This window comes from Thamnophis sirtalis, unplaced genomic scaffold (genome assembly GCF_051295495.1).
Source record: "Thamnophis sirtalis isolate CommonGarterSnake01/CBP01778 unplaced genomic scaffold, rThaSir2_p1.2 scaffold_3, whole genome shotgun sequence".
Taxonomy (NCBI): Eukaryota; Metazoa; Chordata; class Lepidosauria; order Squamata; family Natricidae; genus Thamnophis; species Thamnophis sirtalis.
The window spans coordinates 153,641,533-153,665,409 of NW_028261383.1; the positions used below are offsets into that span (position 1 = coordinate 153,641,533).

Consider the following 23,877-nt stretch of genomic DNA (forward strand, 5'->3'; position numbering starts at 1 on the left):
GAGCCTAGTTGTTTCATTCCATCAATCCAATATCCACCAGATGGCACTCTTGTTCTTGCTTAGCACAGGTTCCTTTACTATCTTTCAGCTTTGAAAGTTTTAGAAGTCTCTCAAATCCATCAACCCTTATGGGTTATGATATTATCCAAATACACAGTTCATAGTCCCAGTCCTGTTGCACTCCATCTTAAATTAGCGTATTTTTCAGAGTATAAGATGCACCATTTCCCCCCCCCAAAAAAAGAGGGTGAAAATCTTATACACTGAATGTAGCATTTTTTGCCTCCTGAAACCCCGCCCCTGAGCATCCCGTTTTTCACAAAAAGGGGTGTGCAGAGGGTTTGGGAGGCCTGCAAAGTGCTCTTGGGGAATGGGGAGAGCAAAAAATGAGTGAAAAACGAGCCATTTTTTGCTTGATTTTGCCCTCCCCCAGCCCCCTGGAGCACTCTACAAGCCTCCCAAAGCCTCTGCATGCCCTGTTTTCTGCATAAAAATGGGCCAATTGTCATGAAAAATGGACCATTTTTTGCTCATTTCCACCCGCAGCCGCCCCAGGAGCGTTCTACAAGCCTCCCAAACCCTCTGCACACCCTGTTTTTTTTGTTGTTGTTGTTGCAGGAAGGCCTGCAGAGTGCAAAACCTTTTTTAAAAAATTTACCTCTTCAAAATCTTGGTGCATCTTATACTTCAGTGCATCTTATAGTCCAAAAAATATGGTATATCCAACATATACACCCTTTACTCTTTAGCTCCTCCTCCTCACAAGCCTATATGATATTATTAAGAAACAGAGTTTATAGTAACCAATCCAATGGAATCCAATAAATCCAATAGCACTTCCCTTCTGATCAGCTTCAGGAAACTTCCATCTAGAGCTTATTCCTCTTTCTCTCTTCTTCTCTTTGCATTGTCACTGTCCACTGCTCAGAAACTGGTTGTCACCCACTCCTTCTCTCTACTGTCACCGCTGTCTTAAGGCAGAAATCTGCCTTTCACTTTGGAGTCTCGATAGCTCCGCTCCTCCAAATCCAACACTCTGTTTTTTCTACTTTTTAGGGATTACTTCTCTCACCGAAAGTGTTATGTTGTTTTCTAATATTCTTTTCCTGCTCTGCAACTATCACCATTTTGAACCAGCCAAATAGGCATTTTCTTTCCTGCTAAGGAGAATCTCTTCTTGCTGGCGACAATAAGCACAGCCTCAAACTTTCTACATTTTGTAATGGAACATGACTTTAAGGTGTTTGTGTTTATTCAAAAAAAATTAAAAAAATTAAAAACAAAAACAAAAAGGAAGACACATTGCTACAAAACTTGTGGGATACCACCAAAGCATACATACGAGAACTTACTATAGCGTACAGGGCAAGAAGAAACAATAAAAGAAAAAAAACCAAGAAGGATTTCAGGAAGAAATTAAAAGATTACAATCAGATTTATAGCCCATGCCTCAAAACAACAAGAGAAAAGGAAAAATAGACCTAATAAGGCATAAACTGAACCTAATTACACAAGACGAAATGACCCCAAAAGTTAGAATGGTAAAGCAAAACTTTTTTGAGCACGCAAATAAGCGAGGGGGTTGGCTGGCATATAAATTAAGGAAAGAAAAGGAGAAAAGAATATTAGCCTATTTACAAGACAAGGAGGGCATGACACACTATAGAAGAGGAAAAAAAGAATGTAACACAACAATTTTTTCAAAGCTTGAATCGGCAGGAGCATGTATTGGAGGATAATACCAAACAATACCTGGATAAAATGAGCGGCACTTATGTGGATCAAAGATTGGATTGAGTTAAAAAATAAAAGAACACTGATTTTAGAAGGCCATGACTTACAGTTAGGATGGCACATGTTTATATGGGACAGCAAAAATAAAACTCACAATTATTTTCAGAAACATTTAATTAGGGATGCTTTGCTGCAAGTATGGCAAAAAACTAAAGAAAAACACTATAATAAAATTACAAATTGGCTATCAACAATGGAAGTGTTAATCTACCCAAATGTATTAGACATAGATAAAATAAAAAGATATAAAGATTTACTAAACGAACAGTGGGAATTAAAAACAAGATTAGAACTAAAAGAACAGGGCATAGACATTGGTGCCCATATATGCAGATACAGTCTAGATATAAGAAAGATAAAGAACAGTATGGATTCCAAACAGAACCGCAAGATCTAGATAAAATTTTACAAGGTACAGAGAATAAATTGATCAAGAAATTATACAACTACTTATTGAATTACAGAATGGAGGAGGAGGTAGTTAAAGAAACTATGATAATTTGAGCCAAAAATTTTGGCTATAGTATTGATTTGGAGAAATGGGAAGAAATTTGGAATGAAAATTATAAATTTACAATGCCAGTAACCTACAAGGAAAATATCTATAAAATGTTCTATAGATGGCATCTCCCACCAGCGAGACTGGCTAAAATGTACCCAAACTTATCACTGGACTGTTGGAAATGTAGGCAAAATCAAGGAACATATTACCACATGTGGTGGTTATGCCCAAAGGCTAAACAATATTGGAATAGAATAAAAAAATGGCTCGAAGAAATTACTAAATAGCAAATAGATATGAAACTGGAATTATTTCTATTGGGAATAACTACAAGGAAACATGACAAAAAAAACCCACAATATTTAATTATACATATCATAACAGAAGCGACAATAACATATGAACAAAATTGGAATAATAATAAGATACGAACAGAGGGGAATGTTATAATGAAAGAGTTAGTATGTGCAGAGATGGACAAATTTACAAAAGAAATAAAAGATAAGGAGGAAACAGAATATTATAGGGTATGGAACGAGTGGTACAAATGGCTAGAGGACAGGTGTAAAGCTTAAGGAAAGACTAAATGAAGAAGACACAGGAGTTAGAAATTAATAGCATATAGGTAGAGATGAGCAAAAATGTATAAATGGAATGAAGGATTGTAAATTAAGGAATGTATATAATAGTATCATATGTATAGACAAAGAGAAAATGAAATAAGGAGGGAGAAGTACATTTACAATGGATGTATACCGAGATGGAAATGTATAGAAGGAAATTGCAAAAAAATATATGTCTTTTTGTTTTTTAAAAAAACTTTAATATTTTTTTTTAAAAAAGAATGTTTACATCTGGAATTATTCTAACACAAGTTATAGGGGGGCAGGGACTAATTCCTCCCCACCACACACTCACACACACACACACACACACACACACACACACACACACACACGATTTATAGTCTTTCTTAGCTTCTGCATGACTAACCACCACTGTCTTTGCTCCTAGGGCTACTATGTGCGGGATGCACTAGCGAAGAACATTTATAATCGTCTCTTTAGTTGGCTTATTAACAGAATCAACGAGAGCATCAAAGTGAGTATGCCTCATCCTATGTATACTTCCTAACACATAGTTAGATTCCATTCATAATAATTGAATGAGATCTTTTGAGAGAGCTTTCACTAACCTGGTATAGAGGTAGCACTCAGAATTACTAGCTAATACTGTATGGCCATTGCCTTTTAAGTCAAATTGTAATCTAGGACACCTGGAGGCACTGTGTTGGACGAATGTGGCTAGAGCATTGTATTAGCTTTCACTCTTTGTTGAAAAGGTGTATAGAAATTAAAGCTTTAACCATGGAAAAGAACACAAAGATGTCCCAGTTATACAAAGGTAGCTTTTTAAAAGGTATGCAACAGCTATTATGAAAACAGCAGCTTGGTCTGAAAAGATGGGTGAGGTGAGGAAGAAACTAAAAAAATGCCATTCTTTAGGCTTTTTTGGTATAAGAGGGAAATCTTTCAAGATTTGGTTTCAATATCATATGATGATAGAATAGATTTCTAGAATAGACATTATAGGAGAGCCATATAAGATTATGAGGCAAAAAATCAGGAGAAATCTAACAGAATCTTTTCCAATTAACATGTTTTAATAAAAGCCACAAGCTTTTGGGAATTGCAGCTCACTTGATCAGATGCACAGGGCAGCATTTGATAAAGTAAATTGCAGCTCCCAAAACCTTACAGCTTTTAATTCCATTTGTTAATTAGAAAAGGTGTTGTTTGATTCCTTCTTGTGAGGTCTGCTGACCTGAGCTGTCTTGAAGACAGTAAGATTGCCTCTTGCAGCCTTAGTTCACTAGATGGAAAAGCTACATTAAGAATTTCCATTAAGGATTTGAAAGTTCCTAACAAGTAGAAACAGACATTTTGCTCTTTTGTCACTGAGGATCTTTGGGCAGGATGCTTTCTTTCAATCTCACCTTCTTCTTAAGCCTGTATAAAGGATAAAAATTGAAAAACAACACAAGTTGTTCCTGCTTTCCATAGGGGTTTCAAATTTCAGGCCCTGGTCTTATTTTTCCTTGTTTTAATTGTGTGAATTAAACCATCCTTCAATATTCAAATCCCTTTCACAATTGACTAGAAATTGCATTTTAGTGTCGAATGGATACATTTACTCCAGTGGTGGGATTAAAAAAAAATTACTACCAATTCTGTGGGCATGGCTTGATGGGCATGGCATGACTTGGTGGGCATGGCAGAGGAAGGATAGTGTAAAATCTCCATTCCCATCCCACTCCAGGGGAAGGTTACTGCAAAATTCCCATTTCCTCCTGATCAGCTGACTCAGGAGGCAGAAAATAGATGGGAGCGGGGTCAGTGAGAGGTTGTACTCAAAATTTCCACTACTGGTTCTCCAGAACTGGTTATAACCTGCTGAATGCCATCTCTGATTTAGTTTCTGAATGCCGGAAATGAATGTGCATTGCAATACATAGCCTGCCATGGTCTATATATATTGCCAATGTACACTGCCACTTCCTTTATTCCATTTATACAGTCACATTTATCTAATACTTGGCTCACAAAGTTGAAAAAAGAAAATTAAAACCGACCATAACAAAAAAAAAAAATCCAGCAAAAAACAAATTAAAGCAATTAAAAATAAGGAACCATTAGCCATAAAATGTAAAACATGAAATGCAAAATGCAAAAGAGTACCAACCAACACCTTATGACCAGTTTAGCCATTTCACCAGCTCCATTCAGCCATGGTATCCCCAGGCCTGGGGAGAGAACCCTGTCTTTGGGGTTCCCCAAAAAGCCAATAGGGTTTGGGGCTGTCAGTGTTTGTTGCAAAAATTAAATCCAGAAAGCACACAAAGATAACTGATTCAGCAAGATTCATTAACTTCTTTATATACATAATAACACATGAGTAAATATACAATACCAATAGTGGATTCTCCAAAGTGGTAGTAGTTACAGGCAAAACATAGGCAGAGGAGAGATTGGTTTCCAGTTTCAATTCAGAGAGCAGAGTAGACTAGTTCTCTTCCACAGTCTCAGAGTTACATAGGTAAGCCACACCCAGGCTCCGAGCCATCTGGCATGGCTGTCAGTCACCAAATAGTTCCCATTGGCTGACCCAGTTGTCATGCCTATACATTGGCTGACCTTGTTACCATGTAACTGTTCCAGTTCATGAATATTTTGACAGGGGCCAATCTAACCTCAATGGGGGTGGGTGCCGTGTCTTCAAACAACCTATGATCCTTGCACATTGCTCATGTTGTCAGTATATGATGGGAGCAATAGCACATTGAAACTGTAGGGATTCAAGCCAGGCAAATCTGCCTTATATATTGCTTTGCAGCTACTTGGAATAAGATGGAACATAGCAATGAGATGTGAGGTGCTTTTTTCCTTCCATGCTATAATTGGTTTTCATAATCTAGTTTCAATATACAAGCAATGCCCCAGTTAAAAGAGAAAATTGGGGATACCTTCTGAACATTGGGATTCTTTGAAATTAATTCTCATTTCCACACACACTTCCAACTCTGCTATTGTATTGTATTGTACTTCTTCTTAGGTGAAAACAACTGAGCGGAAGAAAGTGATGGGTGTTCTGGATATATATGGTTTTGAGATTTTTCAGGTAAGTGTTGGATATTCCTGGAATTCTCTTCCTAAACACATGGATTTAATAAAGAACTTCAAATTGTTTCAGAATTAACTGAGGTTTACTGATACTTTAAAGCAGGGGTCATCAACCTTTCGGACCGCAGGAACCCCTAAATTCATATTTTTAAATCCCACATACTAGTATGAATTATTTAAAAAGATAAATAGTATTTGTTGCAATATAAAAAATGGAAATAATTTTTCTACGGACCACCAAAATTTTCTCATGGACCACTAATTGGTGACCATTGATTTAAAGTGTGTTGGTTTGTGTCTGTGGGTCCATGCGTGTATATGTGTGTGTGTGTGTATCTGAAAAACATCACAAAGGATTCAAGTATTCCAAACTAATTTAGGTCATGTTCTAATGTATACTTGCCGTGAGAACCTGTCAATTTTAGCAATAGTGAAACTTGCATCCTACATCCTAGCTTCTTTTGAAGTGAATCAATATTCCCCTTTATTTGTACAATATGAGTGGTGGGTGGTTGTGTATGTGGAAGGTAAGCTAGCTAAGTTTGAACTGTATAAAGCATTTGTAAAAGGGCCCTTTACAAAGTGCGCTAGTGTGAGAAAAATACCCCACTTCAAAGTACCAAAGCAGCCTTTGTCCTCCAGAAGAATTGGTGCAGCTTCTCTGAAGGTTTTTCCTATCTGTTTGCATACCTGCACAGCAAGGGTGGGTTTCAAAATATTTTAATACCAGTTTGGTGGGTGTGGCTAGATGGGGGGGGCATATGACTGAGTGGGCGTGGCCAACTTGACATCACTCACGCACACTCAGTCACATGACCCCCTCATCTAGCCATGCCCATTAAAATGATGGTGAAAAGATTTTATTTATTTATTTTATTTTGAATAAATACAAACAAACAAGACACAACAAACACCATAAAAACATATTTCATTAAAAATTATAAAAAGTGTGTCAATTGGTTACAAATAACTTTTGTGCATCCCTTCCACAGTCATCACATATAATCCATATCAAATTATATATTTTACATCAAATATATTTATATATATTACTATCATCATACCTTATCCTTCATATGACTATAATTGTTTTAACATCCCTTTATAACAAATATTCCAAAATTCAAAGCAAAACCACATAATGGCATTCCATTGGCTATTTTCAATATTATCCAACAACATTCTATCTTTGTGAAACATTCTATCTAAATAAAAATTAATTATGTTGCATAACAAAGTTTCTAAACCTCCTTTCTTAATTACTGTTTACAATTTATATCCAATTTCAATATTATAGGCTTTCATACGTAACTAAGTTTCAAAACTTCCTTTCATGGTCACCATTTAAAATTTATACCAAATTTCCTCTTGTCGAACCAATATATATGTATACATTATATCATTATCAATTATTTATCTAACTATATCCATGATCAATCCAATTTCAATATTATAGGCTTTGATACATAACAAATTTTCTAAACTTCCTTTCATGGTCACCATTTAAAAATTTATACCAAATTTTCTCTTGTCAAACCAATACATATGTTTATATTATATCATTATCAATTTTCTATCTAGCTATATCCATTATCACTTCATTTTTAACATAATACTCTAATTTTAACTATTTAGCTAGTATTTTGTTAATAGTTTTCATATCTCAACCTGTGTCTTTCCAGTAGTAGTACAATCTTATTTCTTTTGCCTTACGTGGGATTAATCTTCTGGTTATTTCCTTAATCAACTTTAAGTGGACTTCTCTTCACACCTTGTTGCTCGTTGCATGTCTTATAAATTCTCAAAACCTACCATCAGTTTCTTTGATCAGCTTATCTTTGGTTATCAGTGGTGCTTTTGTCAAAGTTCCTCTCCTTAAATCCATCAATTCTTCTCTTTTTTCTCCTTCTATGCCTTGAAATCTGGGATAGAGCTCCTTTCCACCTCTCTTCCCTTTCCATGTTCCATTCTTTCCATTTCCAACCACGCTCAGATCACTGTCAATATCCACAGTTATCTTGCCTCTTTGTTCATTTTTCCTTTCGGTTTTTGAGACTCTAACCTCCATTTTTCCCCGTTAGCTGGCATTTTCCCCTTCCCCCAGCCCTGCTGAAGCCTGTAGAGTGCTTCTGGAGGCTGGGGGAAGGCAAAAACACCTCTGTTTTTGCAATAAAAGAGCCCCTCTCTGGGACTGGCATATGCACACCATTAAAAGGGGGGGATTATATTTTTTCAATGAAGATTGTTCTGCACATGTGCAGAACAGAAAATAAAGATGATGGCACCCAGTATAGAACCGGTACAAGTGTCCGGCCCAGTTACTACCTATTCGGCCGAATCGCTTTGAATCCACCTCTGCTGTACAGGTAATTCCTGAACCTGAACAAAGGACAGAATCAGTTTTAAAAGCTGTATACTGAAAGGTTTTGAAGAGATGTGGCTGCTTTAAGAGAGATGCATGCTTTCTTAATTTGTGCACCAAATTGCAGCTCATTTAGTATGACCTTTAAAAAAAAATATCCCAGAAATTTGACAAAATGAAATTGACAATCTGCAAAAACAGTAAGAACTGAACTTGACAGATTCACAAGGAAGAGAAACCAACACAAACAGATTCGTTCATCTGCAGTCAAGAGAGGAAGCTGTTCTCTATCCATTTAGGAACGACCAAAGAGAAGATTTCCAGCTGATTGTCCCTAATTTTGCAGGCTATGACCAATGCTCTTTCTAAAAAGTTATTAACTCCAAACTTGGTCATGTGGTGAGAAATGGCTCATGGAGCCTGTCAAATGCTAATATCTTTCTTTAAAACCTGATGTCCATTATATCTTGTTGGGAAAGACAAAAGAACACTTGAGATAATATGGTGGTACATACAACACCTCTGCTATGCAGTTTACTCCCAGATCCAATTCAAGGTGATGGTTTACCTTTATTTAAAGGTATGGTATCCTTCATGGCATGGATACTTGAGGAACCATTTTTCCCCAATTACCTCCACCCATCCCATCAAGTAGGGAAGACATGCGGCATATCCTGTCAGTCAAGATGTTTTGATTGGTGGGATCTAGGAGGAAGAGCTTCTCATCCCTAGGGAGTACCTTACTCATAGAAGCAAGATGAGTCCCCTACTCTTCTGGTTTTTAAGACCTTTGGCAATAAGCATGGAGGTCTAAAAATATAACAAACCCTAGGGATAGCTGGTGGCCTAAGAACACTTCTACTCTGTGGTGGGATTAAAATAATTTAACAACTGGTTCTCTGCCCTAATGATTTCTTCCAACAACCAAACTGCTTCTTCCAAACTGCTCAGAAACTTAATAACCGGTTCTCCCAAAGTGGTGCGAGCTGGCTGAGTCCCACCACTGCTTCTACTGCCTTATTAACCTCCTAGTCTCTTGAATTTTGTACCTTGAATTTTATCTTTACTTGGTAGTATTTATGTTTTTAGTTCTGTTCTTCCCTTATGCTTTTCTTTGTTTATATATACAGTTTTATTATTATGCCATAAACTGCTCAAAGTCACTTAGATGAGATGGGCGGTATAGAAATGTTATAATATAAATGAATAAATAAATAAATGAGACAGAGGTATGTCCTTGCCAGATCTGAAGAGTAATCCCCCAGTGGAATGCTTTCATAGCACAGAGTATTTTGCCTGCCCACTCCTGTCTATAGTACTTCACTCCTGAAGTACACATGCCCGAGGCCTGCTTGTAGCAAAGCAGTACAAACAAGCTATGGCAAGTGCAGAAAAGAGGGAGGAGCCAACCTATTCTCCAAAGCACCTGAAGACAGGACAAGAAGCAATGGATGGAAACTAATCAAGGAGAGACGCAACCTAGAACTAAGGAGAAATTTCCTGATAGTGAGAAGCATTAATCAGTGGAGCAACTTGCCACTAGAAGTTGTTGATACTCCAACACTGAAGATTTTAAATAAGAGATTGGAGAACGTATATTCCGGAATGATATACGGTCTCCTGCCTGAGCTAACTGATGGTAGTTAAGATTTAACTAGAAGACCTCCAAGGTCCCTTCCAATTCTGTTATTCTGTTAAAATATTCTCAGCAAGTGCTGAGAGCCTGTAGGAGATGACCAGGCTGAGCCCAAGGGAGGAGTCAAATGCATCATCAGTCTTGAATCCCTTAACAAGAGATTAAGTCCAGCCCACCTTAAATTCCATTAACTCTTATCTACCATTAATTAGCGTTGACTGTTAGGAGTTTAGATTCTTGTAGAGTGCATAAGCTTGCAATAAACGTTTATATTCAGTTGAAATGTCTGGACTTTCCCCATGCTTGACAGTTCCTTTTCTAATAAAATTCTTTGGCAACAATCAGGCTTATTGAACTAAGTAGAACTTTAAATGTGTTATAAGACCTCCTAGCTACACACATCCTTTAGCCTACTGTCTTTGGTTTTTTATATTTGTCTTGTCTCTTCTTCCCAGGATAACAGCTTTGAACAATTCATTATCAATTACTGTAATGAGAAGCTGCAGCAGATCTTCATCCTGCTCACCTTAAAGGAGGAACAAGAAGAATACATTTGTGAGGTAGCCAATTATTTTGTATCTGGGTCGGGTTCACTGATAGAAAAATTCATAAAGCGGTTTACACAATCAGCATATTGCCCCCAATAATTTGGATCCTCATTTTACCCACCTCGGAAGAATGGAAGCAGTGGTGGGTTCCTAACGGTTTGGACTGGTTTGCCTGAATCTGGAGTGGTTTGGCGGCCTCGGTCACTGGAACAAGCAGCGACTCAGGCCTGCCACGCCCCCAAAGCAGTTCCCTGGGTGGCACCATCAGCGGCGCCATCTTGTTTTTGCACTGTGCAAATTGCACTTTGCACTTCAATTGCACTGTGCATGCACGCAAAGTGCACATCAAGTGCACACACAAGCACACACACAAGCGCACATACAAGCGAACCAGCAGTAGTGCCGATTGGAACCCACCTCTGGGTGAAAGGCTGAGTCAACCTTGAGCCTGGTGAGATTTGAACTGCCAAATTGCAGACAGACGGCAGTTAGCAGAAGTAGCCTGCAGTTCTGCATTCTAACCACTGTGGCACTGTGATGAAAAGATATGAACAATCCTTTTATTTTTTTATTAAAAGTTTTTTAAAAGATTAAAAACCCATACGAACTAGTAAATATAAGAAAGAAAGAAAAAAGAAATTAAGGAGAAATCTAAAAGTGCAAGAAAGGAAAGGTTAAAAAAAAAAAAGAAAGAAAAAAGATACAAAGAAATGGCTTCCAATCTTCTTTACAGCAGTTATCAGTAGAATTATAAATTTATCTCTTACTCTATGACCGGGATGGCGAACCTATGGCATGCATGCCACAGGTGGCACGTGGAGCCATTTGTCAGAGCACGTGAGGCATTGCCCTGTCAGCTGGTCAGTGTGCATGCGCGCGCTGGCCAGCTGATTTCAGCCTTTTTTAAAGCCATTTTTCGCCCTCCCCAGGCTTCAGAGGCTTTATAGGAGCCTGGGAAGGGCGAAAAAAGCATGCAAAAAAATGGGGGGCAGCGCCTATCATGCGCACATGTGTACTGGGGGATTGCGCATTGCATTATGGGTGTGGCACGCCTGCGCATAACCCCCCTGCACTCCCCCAGCTTATGGCACGCGAGCCAAAAAATGTTGGCCCTTGCTGCTCTATGATTACAACATAAAGTTCTCTTCTTTCTATAATCTTTCCTGTCTAATCATCAAAACCATATGCCCGCAATATATATTTTCCGCAAAAAATCTATAAGGGGTTTCCAATGAGAAATAAATGTAGATATTGTTTTTTCTCTAATCAAAGAAGTTAATTTGGCCATCTCAGCAAGTTCCATCATCTTCACCAATCATTTCTCCAGTATAAATAATGCCAAGTCTTGGCATCTTTGGGTGTATAATAATCTCCCTGCAGTTATTATATACAAAAACAAAGTTCCATGGCTTTTTGCCAACTGTTTGTTCCTCATGTTCCTATTCTGGTGGCAATCATTCTCAAAAGAAAGGCCTCTGGTCTCCATTGTATACTGATCTTTAAAATCCTCGCTATCAAAGTATGTATTTAAATCCATTTTCTCTAAGTTTGTTATATGTTCATCAAGCATGATAATATTTCCCACACATATATTTGGACCATCTTTTAAACGTTACAGTCATCTTTTTGCCAAACTCAACTCAACTCAAACATTTTCTGCAATAAATTTGATGAAATGCTCTTATCTGCAAGTTCTTCTAGGGAACTCTTGTGTTTTCTCCAAATTTGGCAGCTTTGCTTGTGGTGGTTGTGGGAGAAAGTATGTCAACTACTATTGTGAAAGTAAAAGCAGACTTCTCTCCCCCCACCCATTTTGCATCTTTCTATCTTGAACACTTTAGTCCCAATTAGCGCTCTGTAGTTGCAGTCTCGCAATTTAGTTCATATTATCCTTCTTCTTCTTTTAAATAATCCAATTACTACTATCCTTAAAAAACATTATCAACAGTCCTAAGAAGTTCTGGTTTATTAATCTAATTAATTTTACTATTTTCAAAGGTACGTTCAATTTTTTTAAAAAATCCATATCTCCTTTGTCCATTTAAAATTTTCTTAGATCATTATCTTGTTATATATTTTTTTTGCTTTTAAATTGAAACACTTTAAAATAGTGAGGGGGAAGGGGGTTTCCTCTTCCTAATTTTAAAAAGAATGCACTCACCGAGAGTCTTTGACCTTCACTGTTGCCCACTCTTTTAAATGTAAAATAATTAAATCATAAAGTGTTTTAAAATGTGAGGCTTTTACCAGTCAAATGTCTCTGAAGGCTGCACAAAAATTAAGGTTTATACCTTGTAAATTTCACTGTTAATTTCTTGGTTCCCAAGGCCTTTAGCCCACAATCAACCACAAGAAACTAAATTCCTGGGCAATTCTGGAGCACCAGTGGGTGATCTCCTGATTTCTCCTTCCTCCAGAGAAATTTGCATCAGATCTAGGCAGTTGATTAACCAGGAATCGGTCTCAGGAGTTTCTCCCTGCCACTTTTCTCTCTTGGTCATGTGGCATAAGAGTTTTACAGACACACATTGTAATAAGCAGTATCATAACACGTCCTTCTATTGCTGATGTAACTTTTATTTTCTCCCTCCCAGGGCATTACCTGGACCCATGTGGATTATTTTGATAACAGCATCATTTGTAACTTGATAGAAGATGTAAGTTGGTTTCAAAACAAAGGTGGGGGGTGAAGCAGGGACAATGCCAGTACCTGCCAAATCTATTCTTTTTGCTAATGCCTGTAGAGTGTCCAGAGTCTTTGGAATGTGTTGCAGTGTTGGAACTCTGGCTAAAGAAACCTGGATGCAAATCTGCATAAATCATTGGGAATTTGATAGCTTGGAGTAGACCAGTATTCCCCAATCTCAGCACCCTGCAGATATGGGCATTTTAACATCCAGAAATAGTCATGATGGTTGGGGAAGTTTAGAATCTAGAATATGTCCAGTTTGGGGGATACTGGCTTAGAACCTATGGTAAAATGACTTTGAAAATTGATGGGGAAGATTTTCTAACTGTCTGTGGAGCCCCACCCCACTCCAAATCTCTCCATAGCTTCAAGGACCACCTATCAGCAAGATGTGGTGTGGTCTGGAGCGCTTCAGGGTATATAAATATTTTAAAAGATCACCACTGCCTTCTTTTTCTGATGTTTTGGACAATTGTTCAAACTCTGCAAGGTCTGGAGTGAAAAAATACAGGGAGAGCAGCATTGTAATTGGTACCTCTTTCAACAGAACAAAAGCGGAATTCTAGCTATGTTGGATGAAGAGTGCCTTCGCCCTGGGAAAGTGAATGAAGAAACGTTCCTGAACAAACTTAACCAGGTCTTTGCGAAACATCAGCGCTATGAGAGCAGAGTAACCCAGAATGCCAAGCGCATTATGGATGCCAGCTTACCTGTCAATTGCTTTCGAATCCAACACTATGCTGGAAAGGCAAGTAGTGTTGGGGGGTCTTTCTCAGTTCTTGGAAGCAAAGAAGGAAGAGAAAAGGAAGACCACTGTATGTGGGGACGTGGGGCACATAAGCCGCGCTTTCTAAGCTTGGTGACCTTGGGTCTCTTTGGAGAGGTTCTCAATATTATTAGTGATATAATCCCTAGCACTATAAAACTAATTAAAAGAGTTCAATCAGGAAAGTTAGATGAGTATTTTATATAAGGACTGAAATGTATGCCAGGCAGGAATTTTTCTCAAGGGTAGATAACGAAATGTATGATGTAACCCAGGAATTTAGAATGAGTGAGAACTCATGCATACCCTGTTTCCCTGAAAATAAGACCTCCCCAGATAATAAGCCCAATTGGGCTTTTCAGCGCATGCACTAAAATAAGCCCTCCCCTGAAAATAAGTCCTCCACGAAAATATTGCAACAAAGCAGCAGCCATGAGATGATCATGCTTGCCGCCTCCTGCACCTCAAAAATAATAAGACCTTCCTGAAAATAAGGCCAAGTGCTTATTTCGGGATGAAAAGAAAATAAGACCCTGACCTATTTTGGGGAAAACATGTTATATAGATACATACATTAATGTATGCAAATATATACATTAAAATATTTCTCTTTGGGGGTAAATAATATTATGCAACATGCAAAATAAGAGTGAATAAATAAATTAAAGGCAAGAGATAATAAAGAAGGGATTTGAATCAAATGGAACCAGGAGCATATGGTTATAGTAGTATAGAAAAGGAAAATGTGACACTAAACTTTATTATCTCTAATTTCATTAAAAATGGGAAAGAAAACCCAGGAATTATGTACCAGGAACAAAACTCATAGTCATGGAAACTAGATAAGAGCTAGTTTAGCATAGGAACAGACACGGTTTGGGGACCAGGAACAAATTTAGAAATCTGAGAGCACTTTCATAAATTGGCTGCTATGGGTATCTTGTAAACCAATAAAATTAATGACATGGTAAGTCACACAAAGCTCCCATTTACCAGAAAGTAAATTATCGTAGAAGCTCAGGATGTTCTCCACCTCCTGGGCTCCTTAGTGGGGTTCCAGGGCATAATAACAAATAATAAATAAATGCTAATAAATATGATGCTAAAAGCAGATAGATTGCAGCACAGAGATATATGTTGTGAAATCCCTTTAGGAAAAATGAGTTGTGGGTGTAGGCCAGAATATTTAGTAACCATCTAATGGTGAGCGTGATGCTTCCTTTCCATGAGTTTCCTAAACACAATGCTAAATGAAGTACCATGCCTGCCAAAGGATATGACTAAAGCCAGTCTCTCCCGCAGGTAACTTACAATGTGACTGGATTCATTGAGAAGAACAATGACCTGCTCTTTCGAGACCTGTCACAAGCCATGTGGAAGGCCAAGCATGTCCTATTACGCAGCCTCTTCCCTGAAGGTGACCCCCAAAAAGCCTCACTCAAGCGCCCACCTACAGCCGGTTCTCAGTTCAAAGCCTCTGTGTTCACCCTCATGAAAAACCTCTATTCCAAGAACCCCAATTATATCAGGTAATGAATGCCTACTCCCATGTGATGAACTCCAACTAGGATTGAATTGCACTGGGCTTTAGCTAAATGCATTGACTAGTTCAGTGTTTCTCAACCTTGGTAACTTGAAGATGTCCAGACTTCAACTCCCAGAATTCCCCAGCCAGCATTCGCTGGCTGGGGAATTCTGGGAGTTGAAGTCCAGACATCTTCAAGTTGCCAAGGTTGAGAAACACTGGACTAGTTTATATTGTCTCAACAAGGCTCTGCTCATTGTTCCCTTTGCTGTCAGGTGTATCAAGCCTAACGAGAACAAGATGCCAGCTGTATTCACCGATGGGCTGGTCCAAGCACAGGTGCGCTACCTTGGGCTGTTGGAAAATGTTCAGGTCCGGCGGTCTGGCTATGCCTTTAGGCAGCGTTATGAGCCATGTCTGGAGCGTTATAAGATACTCTGCAAGGAGACCTGGCCACATTGGAAAGGAAGTGGAAGGTAGGTCAAAGTCCTGTGCTAAAGTTGTTGCTGGCAAAGGATTTGTAATAACCTTCAGTATTAAGCAGACAGTCCAGATGGTGAAAGCCAATGGTTTAATATAATGTGCCTCAAAGAATATTGAAAAGCTGTGCTGAACAGATATAAGCAAGTATAATCTTTATTGTCATTGTACTTAAATACAACAAAATTGGTTATGGTTGCAGAGAACGTGACAGGGACATCCCATAACTACAGGTAGTTCTTGACTTACAACAGTTCATTTGCTGACCATTCAAAGGTACAATGGCACTGAAAAAAGTGACTTATGACCGTTTTTCACACTGACGACCTTTGTAGCAGCCCCATGATCATGTGATCAGAATTCAGGCGCTTGGCAACCGGTTCATATTTGCGACGGTCGCTGTGTCCCAAGATCATGTGATCCCCTTTTGTGACCTTCTGACAAGCCAAGTCAATGCGGAAATGGGGATTCACTTAACAACCATGGTACTGACTTATCAACTGCATGATTCACTTAACAACTGTGGCAAGACATTTCATAAAATGGGGCAAAACGCACTTAACAAATGTCTCACTTAACAACATGGGGCTCAATTGTGGCCGTATGTCGAGGACTACCTGTACTCTATATGAGTCTCTATAAAATTGAGACCCCATCTGGGGAATTTGGTTGGTGGTGGCATAACCAATACTGGCCGTCCCACTGTTTTCCATACTTGTGACCAGAGCACTTATTTGCCTACTCAAGCAATATCGGATCTCTTCTCCTTTCTGATACAGAGATGGTGTTCAGATTGTCTTGAACAGCTTGTCCATTGACTCCAAAGAACTGGCATACGGACACACCAAGATTTTCATCCGAAGCCCATCCACGGTGAGCTAATAATGGCACTTCAGGGCAACGGGGGGGTGAAGAGATCAAGATCACTATGCTAATTAAGATTAAAAGGAAAAGACTATTTTGCTTGTAGGACTCTGCTGGATAATTCCTCACTTTGAACTTCCTAGTTGAAAGCAGAGGTTTTAATGCCTCCTAAAAATAGGCCTGTGCAGCTAATCCCTTTTTTTCTTTATATTCTCTTGCTTCAGTGATACCAGGCTCTTGCCGATGTTGCTTCCCCTTTCTTTTGATTCCTCTGGTGTATTGATTACACAGTGAAAGATTTGCTCGTCATAATATGATGCGCTCAACCAGATTTGGCTGTTTAATTACATGCGGAGAACAAGAAAGAGCAATTGAAACAAATGTTTTGGAAAGAAGTGCTGAAATAAGATACAAAATATTGCCAACCCCGCTAGCACTGCTAGAATAATTACCGCTTAGCTGCAACTGCTCATATTTATATAGTGCGATGCAGGAATGAGTTCTGCCCGGCTTTACTGCCGGTTAACTCACGTGTGCATGTGCACTTCAGGGATAGTTCCTGCCAGTTCTAACACAAATTTACCATGCAGTTTAGAACGGGTTCCAGCTCCCTCCCCCCGCCCATCCGCACCATGATTGCCTCGCCCACCGCGCCCTGATTGTCTGGCTCACCAATTGCCCTGCCCGTCTCCAAGAGTCCTATCTAAACCTTAAAGTCTTAAAGCTGTCAAGTTTGAACATCCCTGGGGGTTTTTTTTCTAAAGGATTAGGGGTGCAAGGGTCTTGTAACTTGACAGCTTTAAGACTTTGTACACTTCAATGCCAGAGTTCCTGAGCCAACATGACTGGAGAAGGAATTCTGGGAGTTGTAGTCCACAAGTCTTAAAGCTGTCAAGTTTGAACACCCCTGCAGTATTTTTCCTAAAGGGTTAGGGGTGCAAGGGTCTTGTAACTTGACAGCTTTAAGACTTGCGTGCTTGAAATTGCAGAGTTCCTGAGCCAACATTTTGGTTGCTAAGCAAGAGCGTTGTTAAATGAGTTTCACCACATTTTACAAGTTGGCCATGCCCACCCAGTCACATGACTGCCAAGCTACTCCCACTCAGTCACATGGCTGGCAAGCCACTCGCACCCAGTCACATGGCCGGCAAGCCACTCCCACAAAGCAGGCCACACCTACAGAAGAGGTTCTAAAAAAATTTGAAGCCCACCACTGGTGCACTTCAATTAAAATTGTTCTGCACATGTATAGAACTAAAAAACAAGATGGCCGGGGTGATGGCAGCGGCAAGGCAACCGATTCGGGGGCATGGCAGGCTTGGGTCGCTGCCAGTTTCAGCAACCCAGGCTGCCATACCACTATCAGTTCAGCCAAACCAGGTTGAATCGGTAAGAACCCACCATGGGTGTGATACGAATAAATCTAAAGTATATCACTGCTTCCCGCTGGGTCTTATCAATCTCTTACTAAAACAAAAGTTAAAAAGATGGCAAATCCTTCCCACTGCTCTTCCAATTTTTGAGGAATTTATTGTAATTTTCCAAAGTTTACATTAACTAACCCAGAACTGAGCTACTGAAAGGTGTGGCAACACCTAATGAATCTTTTGGCCTAAAGCAATAAGTAGGATCAGATTAGCTGGGTTGGAGCCATCAAGAAATTCCAAGGCTGCAGGAAAAACAGAAATATTTAAAAAAGCATTTCATAAGAAAGCAATTGCAAAATCCCTTCTGGGCCATGCCAAGAAAACTGCATGAAGGTATTGAAGGAGATATTACAGGTCAGGGACGTGCAGTCATTGGAGGCAGGGGAGGTGGGGCCTCACCAGTCTCATGAGGAAAAGGAAAGAATTTTTAAAATAATTAAAAAGGCCAAGGTAGTTTTTCGCCTTTTAAGAGTTAAGCAAGGGTTAAAAAGCAAATAATTCCATATGCAAAGGAGGCATGTGATTCTCCCGCCTCCTGATCTGGGAGCAGCAAATAATGCCTTGCGCCACTTGAGCGGGGAGGGCAGAGACTCCATTTCCCAGGCTGCAGAGGGAAAGCGAGTTAAAGCCTTCCTCGCTGCAGGTTGAACTTCTCGGTTTCAGATGAGCGAGAGAGAGAAAACCATGAAGGGAGAAGAAAGAGAAGGAAGGAAAGAAGGAGGTGGGGAAAAAAGGGAGGAAGGAGGAGGAGGAGGAAGGAGGAGGAGGAGGAGGAGGAGGAGGAGAAGCATCTCTGGGCAGGCAAATTATACATGCACTAAGCGAGCTCTGAGAGAATGGCTGTGCTCTGAGAGAATGGCTGTGGAAGGTAAGGGCTACGGTTCTCCTGCCTTTTCCTTTTGGAAAGCCAGAGGCGCACCCGGGCGCCCTCCCCACCTTCCTCATCCTTTGCTCTCACCTGAGGGGAGCAATCGCAACAGAGTCGAGGAGGGGTGTCAGCAAGCAGATCAAAGGCTTCGGCGCCTTGGCCAGATGAGGGGTAGGAGTGGGGGCGGATGGGAGATGCCAGCCACAAACAGAGGCTTGGAGGGGGCGCGGAGAGGTGAGCCGGCGAGGAACCTGCTGAGCTAGGGACAGCCTCCATGGCTTCCCTCTTTGCTAGGCTTCTGTATAGCTCCACTGCAGTGCTGGCTGGCTCGCCCCTCCGCCCCTCCCCCGACCTCGCTTTAAAAGGAGCTTGCAGTTTCGTTCAACAGAGACCCATCCAAATCCTGAACACATAACCCCCCCCCCCCCCTTGCCTTCCCTTCCGAGGGCGTTCATGGAATCCCCACCGTGTCCTTTTTATCTGCAGCTGTTAGTCCAATGTTAAGCTATTGAGCTTCTGCCTGCCTGCCTTCCTGCCTGCCTGCCTGCCTGCCTGCCTGCCTGCCTGCAAGCACTTTCTGGGCATCAGGTGAAGTCGGCAGGCAGGGAAGGCTACTACGTGGCTACTAACAACGGTCGAGGCTGCCCTATGGTGGACGCCACCGGGGCCCTGCAGCCACTTTAAAGCCTGGGCGGCAGGGCTTTAAAGTGGCGGCAGGGCCCCGGCAGCAGGGCTTTAAAGTCCCGGCGCCACGTCCACCATAGAGCGGGTCACGGTCCCACTCTATGGCGGATGCGGCGCCGGGGCTTCGGCGGAGCTTTTGCACTTGCCTCACCGGCCATGAAGCTCACCGCACGTCACTGTTACAGGTAGTCCTCGACTTACAACAGTTCATTTAATGACTGTTGCAATGCTACTGAAAGAAGTGACTTATGACCGCTTTTCACACTTTAGGACCATTGCATAATCCCCTTGGTCACATGATCATTGCCATTCCAAATACTTGACAACTGACTCACATTTATGACGGTTGAAGTGGCTCATGTGATTCCCCTTTTGTGACCTTCGGACAAGCAAAGTCAATGGGGAAGCCAGATTCACTTTACAACCGTGTTACTAACTTAACAACTGCAATGATTCATTTAACAGCTGTGATGAGAAAGGTCGTAAAAGAGGGCAAAAGTCACTTAACAAATGTTTCACTTAGTGACACACATTTCACACTCAATTGTGGTCGTAAGTCGAGGACCACCTGTAATTGGTAGCCATACTGGAGATGTTGCCTTGAAAAAAGAAGGCGAAATAAAGGATGTCTTGAGGAGAGAAGAGGGACATATTCCTAAACAACGAGAAAGGTGAAATTTGCAGGAAATAATCTTCCAAACCTCACAATGAGATTCTCGAGACAAACCCACAAGGAATAGGACCCACTGACATTTAACCAATTAGGCTTAGGTTCAAGAAGCACAGATAGCCCATGACTTATGATCATTTGTCTAACAGTTGTTCAAAGTTACGATGGTACTGGAAAAAGTAACTTACAAGAGGTCGTCACATTTACAACCCTCACAGCATCCCCACAGTCATGTGGGGTACATGGCAACTGGCATGTATTTATGCTGGTTGCAGCATCCTGGTTCACGTGATTTGCATTTATTAACTTCCCAGAGGGTTTCTGACATGCAAAGTCAGTGGGGAAACCTGGATTTACTTAATGACCGTGGTAATTCACATAACCGTGTCAAATATAGTCATAAAATCAGGCACAGCTCACTTAATGACCACATTGCTTAGCGACAGAAGTTCTGGTCCCAACTGTGGTCATAAGTCAAGGACTACCTGTAAAATGCTAACTGTACTCAAACTTCATCTTGGTTACTTTCCAACCTTCTTTACAGCTTTTTGATTTGGAGAGGAGACGCCAGCAGCGAGTACAAGAGTTGGCTGCCTTAATTCAAGCAGCTTTCCGAGCATGGAAGTGTCGTAAGCATTACCAAGAGATGCGCAGGAGCCAGATCCTTATTTCGGCTTGGTTTCGGGCCCAAAGAGTAAGAAGCAAACAGACACTGAGTTGTATATACTTAGCTGTTTTTGACAAGCAAACTCTACTGATTTTGGCGCAGAGAAAAGCAACAAAGATGATTAGGGGACTGGAGGCTAAAACATATAAAGAACGGTTGCAGGAACTGGGTATGTCTACCAATGAAAAGAAGGACTAGGAGTGACATGATAGCAGTGTTCCAATATCTCAGGGGCTGCCACAAAGAAGAAGGAGTCAAGCAGTGGTGAAATTCAGCCAGTTTGCACCAGGGACGTGCAGTCACTAGAGGCAGGGAGGCGTGGCCTCACCAGTCTCTTGAGGGAAAGGAAAGAATTTTAAAGATTTTTTTTTTAAATAATTAAAGCCAGGATAGTTGCTACCAGATTTCAAGTCACAGTGGCTTGGTGTCTGCTCTCAGTGTTAACTATAGGAGGAGGCCAAAGAACTTGGGGCCTCTTTTGCATAAGGAATTTTTCGCCTTTTAAGAGTTAACCAAGGGTTAAAAAGCAAAGAATTCCTTATGCAAATGAGGCACGTGTTCTCTCGCCTCCTTTAGAGGGCATTTTTAGAGGCTTTTTAGAGTTCTCTGGGAGCAACTAGCTCAGTCTGACTCAGAGCTCTGGCCTTTCATGAGGGCAGAGTTGAAATCCTCTCTGAAACAGCTGGAAAAAGGTGCGTGTGTGGGGAGGGGGGAGGAATTCAAAAATTTTCATTGCATGCAGAACCCACGTTGCCTTTTCAAACACACACACACAGCTGGATAAAAGTATATAAGCCGAGCTTCATTGAAAAGGCAACGTGATTCACCTGCAGTCAAAGGCTCCGATCGGAAGGCAGCAGGGGAAGGGGGGGGGGGTATGGCAGAGGAGCTGCTTTCAAGTCTTTAGAAAATATATCCAATCCAACTTCTGTATTCGTGTTTGAGAGTGAGAGAGGGATCCAAGTTCCCTGTGTGCGTGTGTCTGTTTGAGAGAGGGGGGAGGGAGGGAGAAAGGGAGGAAGGAGGGGGAGGGAGAAGAAAGAGAATGGGAAAACTTATTTTGCAAGGGGGAAAAATGCTGTCGCTTTAAATCGGAACTGAGTATGCCTGGCTGTGGAATTCTGGGAGTTGAAGTCCACAAGTCTAAAAAGCTGCCTCACCAGCCATAAAACTCACTGCATGTCACTTTGCACCTATTCAGGAGAATCGGTTGTTAACTTTCTAAGCAATTTGCAGAACCCGTTGTTGGAAGAAATCTTCTTTTGTTTTTTCCCCACTTTACAGGGCTAATCCTGTAAGGAAGGCAGGAAGGGAAAATTTTGGTGTTGTTTCTTTGCCCTGCTTACAGAAACTCCCTCTCCGGTTAACCCTTATTACATTGTAACAGCTAAGGTGAAGCACCCATCCACATGAGTGATGTTGAGTTGGCCACGCCCACCCAGTCACATGACCACTGCGCCTACCCAGCTGGTCATTAGAGCAGAGATCTGGTTGTTAAATTATTTGAATCCCACCACTAGAGTCAAGCTATTCTCCAAAGCATCTGAGGGCGGGACAAGAAGCAAGGGGTGGAAACTAATCAAGGAGAGAAGCAACATACAACTAAGGAGAAATTTCCTGACAGTTACCCTGCTTCCCCGAAAATAAAACTTCCCTGGATAATAAGCCCAATGAGGCTTTTGAGTGCATGTGCTAAAATAAGCCCTCCTCCAAAAAATAAGCCCTCCACAAAAATATTGCAAAACAGCAGCAGTCTCCTGTACCTTGAAAATAATGAGAGCTCCCAAAAAATAAGGCCAAGTGCTTATCTCGGGGAGTCAAAAGAAAATAAGATCCTGTCTTATTTTTGGGAAAACACGGTAGAACAATTAATCAGTGGAACACTCCAACACTGGAAGTTTTTAAGAAGAGATTGGACAACCATTTTTTCTGAAATGGTATAGTGTTTCCTGCCTAAGCAGGGAGTTCAACTAGAAAACCTCCGAGATCTCTTCCAACTCTGTTATTCTGGTTTTGCAAAGGTCTCTGTGGCAGCTCAGCTTTAAGTCTTTGTGTCAGCTGTGCCCATAAGGACCAGTGCCAGATCCACCCAACTACACTGTACTTTCTGGGGTGTATATCTCTATTAGGATTTGCTTTCTGTGCTGAGAGCAGCCTCTAGAAATTATTGCAAGTTTGCTTAGTGGCAAGATATGGAGAATATGCATCCAACTCCCACTATAGCAGGGGGACAAAGCAGGAAAGGGCAACATTTTAGGGGCTACAGACCATGTTCTATTAATGTGATTCATTTCAGTAACAGGACTACAATGGCAGGATATCATATATACTGAAGATACAGTGTGTGCTTTTCCTCTCCCTTTTTGTCAGAGTTTGCAGCAATCCAACCAGCACACAAGTAAATGATTCAGCAGGATTAATTTATAGAGGAAACTTGTTTATATACAAAAATATAAAACATGATGCATGTATACAATACCCATGCAGTGGAAGGCAGAACCAGAACTCAGAAGCACAAAAGCACAAAACACAGAATCACAGAAGCTACAGAAGCACAGAATTAATATTGCAAGGACAAACCAACTCTTGGTTTGTCAAACAGGCAGATAGATAGACAGACAGACAGAGAGAGCGAGCGAGAGAGATATCGAGAGATCAGTCAAGCTAAGACACACCCAGGCTCTGAGCTGTCTGTCTGACATGGCTTTCAGTCAC

General features: G+C 40.8%; 1 protein-coding gene across 2 annotated transcripts in view; it reads left to right on the forward strand.

Moving 5' to 3' along the window:
• The window catches only part of LOC106549222 (unconventional myosin-Ia), an 84,873-nt gene that overhangs the window by 41,919 nt on the left and 19,077 nt on the right, over positions 1-23,877 (forward strand). For both annotated transcript variants that reach the window (XM_014066812.2, XM_014066811.2), the window contains exons 12-20: positions 3,311-3,397; positions 5,909-5,974; positions 10,430-10,534; positions 13,117-13,179; positions 13,759-13,959; positions 15,280-15,506; positions 15,778-15,978; positions 16,762-16,855; positions 21,040-21,189. In XM_014066812.2, coding sequence (XP_013922287.2) covers positions 3,311-3,397; positions 5,909-5,974; positions 10,430-10,534; positions 13,117-13,179; positions 13,759-13,959; positions 15,280-15,506; positions 15,778-15,978; positions 16,762-16,855; positions 21,040-21,189 — 1,194 coding nt within the window. The remainder of the gene's footprint in view (positions 1-3,310; positions 3,398-5,908; positions 5,975-10,429; positions 10,535-13,116; positions 13,180-13,758; positions 13,960-15,279; positions 15,507-15,777; positions 15,979-16,761; positions 16,856-21,039; positions 21,190-23,877) is intronic.